General features: G+C 47.5%; 1 protein-coding gene across 2 annotated transcripts in view; it reads left to right on the forward strand.

The window, feature by feature from the left end:
- The window catches only part of clcn1b (chloride channel, voltage-sensitive 1b), a 28563-nt gene extending 20145 nt beyond the window's left edge, over positions 1–8418 (forward strand). For both annotated transcript variants that reach the window (XM_056602169.1, XM_056602170.1), the window contains exons 10-23: positions 1–72; positions 1198–1282; positions 1573–1728; positions 1883–1952; positions 2108–2218; positions 2936–3149; positions 3692–3825; positions 3918–4099; positions 4187–4295; positions 4388–4470; positions 5088–5132; positions 5584–5688; positions 5951–6037; positions 6271–8418. The exon at positions 1–72 is cut by the window's left edge and continues 30 nt beyond it. In XM_056602169.1, coding sequence (XP_056458144.1) covers positions 1–72; positions 1198–1282; positions 1573–1728; positions 1883–1952; positions 2108–2218; positions 2936–3149; positions 3692–3825; positions 3918–4099; positions 4187–4295; positions 4388–4470; positions 5088–5132; positions 5584–5688; positions 5951–6037; positions 6271–6816 — 1999 coding nt within the window. In that variant the 3' untranslated portion in view covers positions 6817–8418. The remainder of the gene's footprint in view (positions 73–1197; positions 1283–1572; positions 1729–1882; positions 1953–2107; positions 2219–2935; positions 3150–3691; positions 3826–3917; positions 4100–4186; positions 4296–4387; positions 4471–5087; positions 5133–5583; positions 5689–5950; positions 6038–6270) is intronic.
- The last annotated feature ends 1446 nt before the right edge of the window (positions 8419–9864 follow it).

A 9864-nucleotide genomic window follows, 5' to 3' on the forward strand; every position in this document is an offset into this window, starting at 1 on the left:
TGTCTATCTGAACAGACAGGTGGTTCTCTTCATGAGGCGACCGACGGCACTCGTACGCTTCCTAACCAGACAGTGAGGCGTCAACTCCCAAACACACACACACACACACACACACACACACACACACACATGCACCCACACACACTCACTTACACACAAATACACGTGAGCGCACACATGCACTCGCACGCACACAGACATACACACATACACAGATACACGTCGTGCATGCACGCAAGCACACAAACACACACACACACACACACACACACACACACACACACACACACACACACACACACACACACACACACACACACACACACACACACACACACACACACACACACACACACACACACACACATTTTCATGCACGCATAAATCCAAATGCATAAACATACTCACACAATGCACCTGTAGCCCTAGATAGGGAGGAGAGAGGGGGACGGAGAGAGGAGGGAGAGAGAGAGACACACAAAGAGAGAGCACACATTCCCCTCATCCGTTGGGATTACCCCGACACTCATCTTACTGTCGCCCCACTTTCCCTTCCCCCTGTGGAAATAAACAATGTTTCAGACAAACCCAATCCAATTCAATTCATTATTTTCTTTTATAACAGATCAAATCCAATTCTGTCTTAATGTATCTTCGCCCCTCCCATGGTGTCATCAGTCTCAGACGGTAGGCTTCCGGGGGCTGCAGCCTGCTGACAGCCTGGTGCAGGCAGGCCTTTCACTCTCCATTGGGAGATTCACTTATCCCCGAGTCAGGGAACATTAGCCCCTCACACGCTCTGCCCTTTGGTCCTCTGAGCAGGATTAGGAGGACCAGTACTGTCGGTGTTGGGACAAGGGTCCCACTGAGCTGCTGCACTCCTAATCCCTCAGCCAGCCCCAATTAGTACCTCAGATCACCTCCTCTCCTGGTTTCCGATCAGGTGTTGTTCACACACAAAATTGAGAATATTGTGTGTGTGTGTGTATGTGTGTGTGTGTGTGTGTGTGTGTGTATGTGTGTGTGTGTGTGTGTGTGTGTGTGTGTGTGTGTGTGTGTGTGTGTGTGTGTGTGTGTGTGTGTGTGTGTGTGAGTGTGTGTGTGTGTGTGTGTGTGTGTGTGTGTGTGTGTGTGTGTGTGTGTGTGTGTGTGTGTGTGTGTGTGTGTGTGTGTGTGTGTGTGTGTGTGTGTCCACAGTCGATTGATCTATCCAGGTGCAGTGACCCTGATCATCGCTACCTTCACGTTTCCTCCAGGGTTTGGTCAGTTCATGGCCGGGGAGGTAAGAAGCAGATCAGAGCTCATTACACCGTTTCAAAAGAATGTAATATCTTCACTCTCCAACACACCACTGGATGTTTTAACTGTTCAATTTGAATATGCATGCTGTCCATAGCGTTTTTTTTTAATAAAGCTAAGTTAAATTACCTTTACTTGTATTTAATTTAATTTAATCTAATTTAATCTAATCTAATTTAATTGAATGTAATTTAAGTTAATTTAAATTAATCTAAATTAATCTTAATTAATCTAAATTAATTTAAGTGAACTGAGTGAAGTGTGTCCCTGTAGCTCATGCCCAGGGAGTGCATCAACTCCTTGTTTGACAACTTCACCTGGACCAAGATCAACCCAGCGGCGCTCCCCGCGGGGCTGGGCCGCTCCTCCGCCTGGCTGCACCCCAACGTCAGCGTCTTCCTCATCCTGCTGCTCTTCTTCGTCATGAAAGTAGGCTTTCTTTAGAAAGTCTTTATTAGTCCTGTGAAATATGATTGTGTGTGTATATGCTTGCATTAGGCGGTCTATTCTGTATGCTGTACCCATGTATGTGTGACTGGGTTGTGTGATGTTAAGTGTGGCCTTATTTGCCTCCCTGCTGTAGTTCTGGATGTCGGCCGTGTCCACCACCATGCCCATCCCCTCGGGGGCATTCATGCCTGTCTTCATATTAGGTGAGAAACCCTGGATTCACTTTATAACCCTCCACTAAGTCTTGATCTATCCTGCGCTGAAGTCTCTCTCTCACTCTCTCTCTCTCTCTCTCTCTCTCTCTCTCTCTCTCCCTCTCTCTCTCTCTCTCTCTCTCTCCCTCTCTCCCCCCCTGAAGGTGCTGCGTTCGGTCGCCTTGTGGGGGAGATCATGGCGACTCTCTTCCCAAACGGGATCCTATTTGACGGCATCGTTTACCGCATCCTGCCGGGAGGCTACGCTGTCATTGGTCAGTCCGCCACACATGTTGCCAAACCCTTGTGAAGCAGCTTTTAGTTGATATCTACATCATGTCTGCAACAGACTTCCAGACCGTCTGAGGTCGGCCTCCACAATGTACCTTTAATTCACTCAAAAGTCTGCAAGAGCTTTTTATTAAAAAAGTTGGTCTACACTGGCTTAATTAACCTTTCACCTACCTTCTTCTTCAAATGAGTGTCTTTTATTTGATTGGATTGGTTATCCTCTTTATTTGATTGGTTATCCTCGAAAGTGTGTCAGCCACACTCCACCTAGGTGACTTTTACTGCGCTCCTCCAGAACTGGGACTCAGGGCGGTGGTGTTGGAACGCTAATGTATAATGTGCAATGGCTTCATGTAAATTAGTGCTTAACCTGGTGCTCCATGCTGCCACGCAGGAGATCTCTCCCTGAGTGTGTGTGTGGTGATGGCTGGTTTAACCTGTGCACCCTCATAACACAATGCACAACAGTAAAGTGCAGCCTCACCAAGCCCCAGAGTCCAATCAGTCTGACTCGGGCCAGGTGAGGCTGCTTAAACCAGCCCTCAGCCACGCACACACTCCACAGCTATGCACTAAAATAAAAGATTAAAACTAGTCTCCTTCCCTAGAGTGACCGTGGCATGGATTTCATTCTTGGTATCCTTCTATTCCCCTTGTGGATCCTGAGCCCCTGTGTTCCTCCCTTCATCCTCCTCTCCCAGGAGCGGCGGCCATGACAGGCGCGGTCACCCACACCGTGTCCACGGCGGTGATCTGCTTCGAGCTGACGGGCCAGATCTCCCACATCCTGCCCATGATGGTGGCCGTCATCCTGGCCAACATGGTTGCCCAGGGCCTGCAGCCCTCCCTCTACGACTCCATCATCCAGGTGAAGAAGCTGCCCTACCTCCCCGAGCTGGCCCTGGGACACATCAGGTAAGACACCCCCACCATCATCGCCTGTATCATCATCATCACCATCACCATCATCATCATCATCATCATCACCATCACCGTTATCATCATCATCATAATGATAATTTTTATCATCATAATCATAATTAGCATTATCATCATCATCATCATCCTGGTTAAGAATGACCAATGAAGCTATCATAATCTGTGTATTGCTTTGGATAAAAGTGGCTTCTGCTAAATGACATAAACAGTGGAAGGCTGAGTTAACAATCGAGGCATGCTACCAGAATTGAATAACAACCAATAATATCGTTTCTCCAAACTGTTGATTGTACAGTAGCTATAGGAATCAGGCGGAATTCTTCATGCACTATGATAGCGTGCGTTCAGGCTACTTAATGTAGACACTTAGTCAAGTCAGAACAACCAAAGCATACAGCGTCAAAATCTAGTAACTACTAAATAAATCAAAGTGGCAGGTTTCCAAAATACATGATTAGGTTCACAATACATCAACGATTACAAGTATATCTCGGTTGGCTCCCTTCCTCCTTCCCCAGTAAGTACAACATCTTTGTGGAGGACATAATGGTGCGGAGGGTGAAGTTCCTGTCCTCCCACTCCACGTACCGGGAGATGATCAACCTGCTGGACAGCACCAGCCTGAGGACCATCCCCCTGGTGGACTCCCGGGGTAGGACGCCCCTCCACCCTGACCACAGAGCTCTCCACTCCACCCCACCCACCCAGTCAACGTCTGACACCACCCCTCTCTCCCCCCCTCAGAGTCCATGATCCTATTGGGCTCCATCGAGAGGACGGAGCTACAAGGCGTCTCCGATTGGTGGCTCTCGGCGGAGAGGCGGGTCTTTGAGAAGGGTCAGGGTTCAGGGGGGCAGGGCGTGCAGCCCGGCTGGGAGTCCTTTGCCTACGTGGACGAGGAGGAAGGGGAGGAGATTGCCCACAAGGTGTCAGAAACAGATTTGTCAATCTATGTCGAAGTGCTTTTGTGACTTGCAGATTATTATTAATACTTATGTTGTGGTACTTTGTAGCATCGACCCGTTAGCAGTCCTGAGTCCAGTCCAGCACTGGATGAATGCAACGGCCCTGTGGCCTCCCCGAAGCCCCGGGAGTCAGGGGACACCAACCACAGCACCTCAGGTACTGAGTCGCTTCAAACCCAAGGCTCAAACCCAGCCCGTGGGTCCTGTTAACCCTTCACATGTTACATGTCCCCACCATGTTTTCTTCAGACAAGAGCAAGCTGCCATCGGTCCGCAGGGCCCTTCAGAGGATGTTCTCCTCCACCTCTCTATCTGCCCAGGCTGAGACACCGGTAAGGGGACGGGCAACTTACATGGTCAATGGAATGTCTCCACGCCTTTTCAGCCTCAACTTGAAATAGCATCCAATGATAATAATCCTATTACATTTGATGTATTTATGTATGTATGTATGTATGTATGTATGTATGTATGTATGTATGTATGTATGTATGTATGTATGTATGTATGTATGTATGTATGTATGTATGTATGTATGTATGTATGTATGTATGTATGCATGCATGTACGTACGTACGTACGTACGTACGTGTGTACGTATGTATGTATGTATGTATGTATGTATGTATGTATGGATGGATGGATGGATGGATGGATGGATGGATGGATGGATGGATGGATGGATGGATGGATGGATATATGTGTGTGTGTATGCATGTATGTGTGTATGTATGTATGCATGTATGTTTGTGTGTGTGTCTGTGTCTGTGTGTATGTATGCATGTATGTATATATGTATGTACGTACATACAGTACATATACATGTAGAGCAATTGTTATGCTCACATAACAGCTCACACTGTTGGCGTCATCTCTTTATTAGGTAACACTGTGTTCACATGTCCATAGTAACTGTTGGATCTCACTAACACTGTGTTTGTGTCTCCAGGAGGCTAGCCCGCCTCCACTGAACGAGACCATGAACCCAGAGGAGGTAACACGCCTCCCTGAGTCACTCTGTTCCCATCGCCATCTCTCTCTGTCTCAGAGCTCAAAGCACCCTCAGTCAATACACTACCCACTCTTTGAAGTTTGCCTCAACATCTCTCTCTCTCTCTTTCTAATTTCACTCTGTCTCTGTCTCTGTCTCTGTCTCTGTCTCTGTCTCTGTCTCTGTCTCTCTCTCTGTCTCTGTCTCTGTCTCTCTCTCTGTCTCTCTCTCTCTCTCTCTCTCTCTCTCTCTCTCTCTCTGTGTCTCTCTCTCTTTCTCTCTCTCTCTCTCTCTCTCTCTCTCTCTCTCTCTCTCTCTCTCTCTCTCTCTCTCTCTCTCTCTCTCTCTCTCTCTCTCTCTCTCTCTCTCTCTCTCTCTCTCTCTCTTTCTGTCTCTCTCTTTCTCTTTCTCGTTCTCTCTTTCTCTCTCTCTGGCTTGTGATTGGCCCCTGCAGATCAAGGCCTGGGAAGAACTGGAACTGGATAAGCCAATCGATATGGAGCAAATACGAATAGATCCCTCTCCATTCCAGCTTGTGGAAAGAACCTCTCTTCATAAGGTGATTCCAACCCTGTCCGTCACATGCCTGTGGAGACAAAACATGCACCTCTCTGTCTAGAAGAATAATGCCAAAAAATGAACTGAAAAACAGTGTATGGTTATTAAATGAGGATTCTGCCCATTAAAAAAATAAGCCTCTGTATATTAATATTCAGTTATAATTCCCGTATTGTATAATGACGCGTTTCATTCACAAGAAACCACACTTTGTGTGTATCCATTCAACCCTCTCCCCTTCTCTCCCTCTCCCTCCCCCTCAGACCCACACGCTGTTCTCCCTGCTGGGCCTCAGTCACGCCTATGTCACCAGCATAGGCAAGCTTGTGGGCGTCGTAGCGCTCAAAGAGGTGAGAGCTGCCGGCTTCCCTCATTGGCTCCGTCGTGGGCGTGCTGCAGTGTTGTCTTTGCTCTCCCAGCCAGACTGCTACAGGACAAACAGCGCGCTGCTGGGGGCCGGGGCACGGCGGGCCCTCGCAGCGCAGCGTTTGTTCAATGGTCCCGTTGGCTTGGTGGGGTGTCCTTTAATGACCTGACTCTCTCTCTCCTCCTCTTCTTCCTCTTCTTCTTCTTCTTGTGAAAGTTGCAAAAGGCCATCGAGGGCTCCACCCGCAGCGGGGTGAGACTGCGCCCCCCGCTGGCCAGCTTCAGGGATAGGAGCCGCAAGGCCAAGAAGCACCAGCCCCCGACCTCTGGCCCCTCCTCCCCCACAGGCGAGAGGGAGCTGTGGGGGGAGGGCAGCAGCAGGAGGGAGCCCAAGGAGGACTTCGGGACCACACCCGCCACCGTCACCACCCCCTCCCCCTCCTCCTCAGGAGCAGAGGGAGGGGACACGGCCCCGCCCTCCCCCAGAGGGGCGGCGACGTGCGCCGCCGGCGATTGCGTCATCACCACGGGAGAGGAGGAGGCCCCGCCCCCTCCGCCACCGCCAGGGTCCCCATGTCCCTCTACCTCCTCCTGCCCTCCCTCGCCGTCCACCGCTGCTCCCGCCTCCTCCTCCTCCTCCCCCTCCTCCTCCCCCTCCTCCTCCCCCCCGGCCCACTGCCCTCTCCACCCCTCCTCGCCCGTCCTCACGCTGGCCTCGCTGCAGGAGGAGAGGGAAAGCGAGGAGTCTGACGAAGCCCTCTAGGAGGGGCGTCGGTGAGGAAAGACTTTGATACTCCTCTTGTTTCATTTGGGAAACACAGCGACAGAACTGGGAGACTGCCGGCTTCCTGGAGGAGGAGGAGGAGGAGGAGGAGGGAGAGGAGAAGGAGCACAGGGGGCCTGTCAGAATAAAAGCCCCACACAAACATTCACTTCTCAGTGAGAATGCTCCGGAGCTGCTAGCTTAGTCCGATACTTTTTTCTACTCTTAACACTCACTTTTTTGTTTTCCACTTTCAGTCTCAGGAGTCTCGTGTGTTTTCAAAACGCGCGGCAGTTGTGACCACTTTTAATGAGAAATCAAACCCACGCACTCAAACTGCGCCCGTGCTTTGGAGATAGTGCTAGAATGGGGATGGATGCGTGTATCTTTTTTCACATTAGTCCGCTCATTTGTCCTCGAATACTGTACCATTGTGGCAAAGTTAGTAGCCCACAGTGGTTAGTAGTGTTGGTAAGGAAATGATGTATTGTGAATGAAGACCTTAAACTTAAATCAGGTTTTGCCAATCAAGCATTCAATGTTCCCTGGAGATTAATTTAAATTTAAATTATTTAACTACGAGCTTTAGCTCATGTTTACATATAAGTGTAAACATTATTTATATTAGCAATACGAACATGAATAATTATATCAATGAATCATTTTTAAACAATAAATATTTCAGTTTACACACTGTCTGATTCCAATCATTTACTAGAGGGGATTTTAAAACCTTTAAGCAATATAAATAAATAAGACTTCACTGTGGCCCTGTCTTCGGTGCATGATTATAATAAATATATTATCCATGAGATTATGAGTAACTAAAGTGCACCCACCCATGATTGAGTCAACCTTAATATTTAAAGTAATATCCCTAAATCATGTAGACAACAAGAGAAGAAGATGGCTGCAGGGAGAATGTTATAAGTACAGGTTTGCTTAGGGGCCATTTACCAACATATCATTATGATAATAATGCTCAACATCATAATAATATAGTATGGTTTATCTATAGTAATATAGTAGAAATAGTAATAATAATAAAAGTGGGCTTCTCCTCTCCAGCCTCATTACAAAACGTTATAAATGATATTTAACCCTGGGATACCGCGCTGGGTGTCCCCCATAAGGAAGACCTCACCCCAAGACTGAGCTGCTGATTGGTTGTTTAACATGAACCCTCTGCAGGCTGTGCCCTCGGCCTGCCAGCGGTCGTGTTGAGGAGATATGTGGGCCTGGGAGGACAAGTGGTCCAGCTTCCTGGCAGCAAGGTAGCCTTCTCTGCCAGCCTCTAAGTGATTGCTGTGTTTGGCCAGGACAGCCCTCCCCCAAAACGACTCCACCAGTGACTGCACCAGAGGCACTTGGAGCCAAGAAGAGGCCAAATATATACGGACGTGATTAATCACAGACACGTAGACGGTCGGGGAGAGGTTGAGGGAAGAAGCGGTACAAAGCAGAAATTTGATTTGTTGGTCATTTATTGTCTCTTTCCCCCAGCGGAGGGAAAGAGGAGAGGAAGAAAGGTACAAGCCCCGAGGAGAGGGAGGAGGATCTCTCGTGCAGGAAGTAGAGAGGGGAGGAGAAGGAGGGAGAGAAAGGGAGAGGAGGAGAGAGAGATTGGTTGACACAGGGTGTAAACCATGAGCCATCGTGTGATAACCTTCCAACAAGCATGCATAGGTATGGATGTTTCACACTGATGTCATCACTTCAGTCCAAAAGACTTAAATCCATCCATTTTTATACAGTGAATTACATAATCCATCAATTATCATATTTTTTTATACATTATTTACTTTAGGTTCAGTGCCACACAGTTTCAAATCATCATATGTTAATGCTTAATCTGGGTTTGGCCTCAAACCTCAGAACGTTTTGGTCAATGCGTTCCAGTAAAAAAAATAAAAGGTTATTTTCAGGCAGTGATTCTTCCAACGAGACAGCAGACGGTAACTGCAAACGGACTCACGGACACGAGTAGGCATTAAAGAACCCTCACACAGAGATAAGAGGACAGAGAACAATAAGAAAGAATAGAACAGAAAGAAAGAAAGAAAGAAAGACAGGTAAAGAAGTAGTAGGGGAGCGGAAGCAGTACGATTGTTGCGCGTGTACAGGTATTCCAGGGCAGGACGTCCTGGAGGGGATGTCCCGGACGGGGGCAGTAGAATCATACAAAATGTGAACTCAGCGGGAAATCAATCCATCAGCACAGAGATAGTCTGTCAACATCCACAGAAATGCTTTTGGCTCCTTGTTATTCAATCACTCGTTGATATCATCATATCTAAAAAAAGAAAAACTGAAAGGTGAGCCACACTTGAAGCAGTATCGTTCATAGTTTCATGCATATTTTTTTGATCTTGTTTTCTTGCTGTGATAAGCGTGGTTCTTTTCTTTGGTAAACTGAAGGAGTGACCATCTTTAAAAACAGCTGCGTCGTTATCAATCAATAAGCATAGAACTGCCGTTAACAGCAGCCTGCTCCATCACCTCCGTCTGAAGAGCCAGACCCTGGAATGACTCTGAAAGAGATGAGGACACTGCTGCCAATAGGGCCCCGCCGCAGCCTGCAAGAAACCAAGAGACTTTACACACCTCGTTCATCATTCCTCCCCCAAATCATTCTTCAATAAATAAATAAATATGTGTCATTGTGGGTAAAGACATCCCATTTTCACCGGGCTTTGAGTCCTCTTAACTTGAGCCTCATGTTGCTGGTTTAACAATTTGCCATTCAAATAAAATAATGCAACAAATAAATGATAGTAATGACTATAATTTCACTATCATAGTAAGTACTCAACTGTAAAAACATTTGAGTATAGTTGAATAAACATTGAACTGTAATGACAGTTGAATATATTCTGTTCACTATTTGGTCATTTATCGCTTTTATCCAAAGTGATGCAATGTATCACCACCACTGTATCACCACCACTGTATCACCACCACTGTATCACCGCCACTGCATAACCACCGTATCACCACTGTATCACCACCACTGTATCACCACCACTGTATAACCACTGTATCACCGCC

Source organism: Gadus chalcogrammus, chromosome 11 (assembly GCF_026213295.1).
Source record: "Gadus chalcogrammus isolate NIFS_2021 chromosome 11, NIFS_Gcha_1.0, whole genome shotgun sequence".
In the NCBI taxonomy this organism is placed as follows: Eukaryota; Metazoa; Chordata; class Actinopteri; order Gadiformes; family Gadidae; genus Gadus; species Gadus chalcogrammus.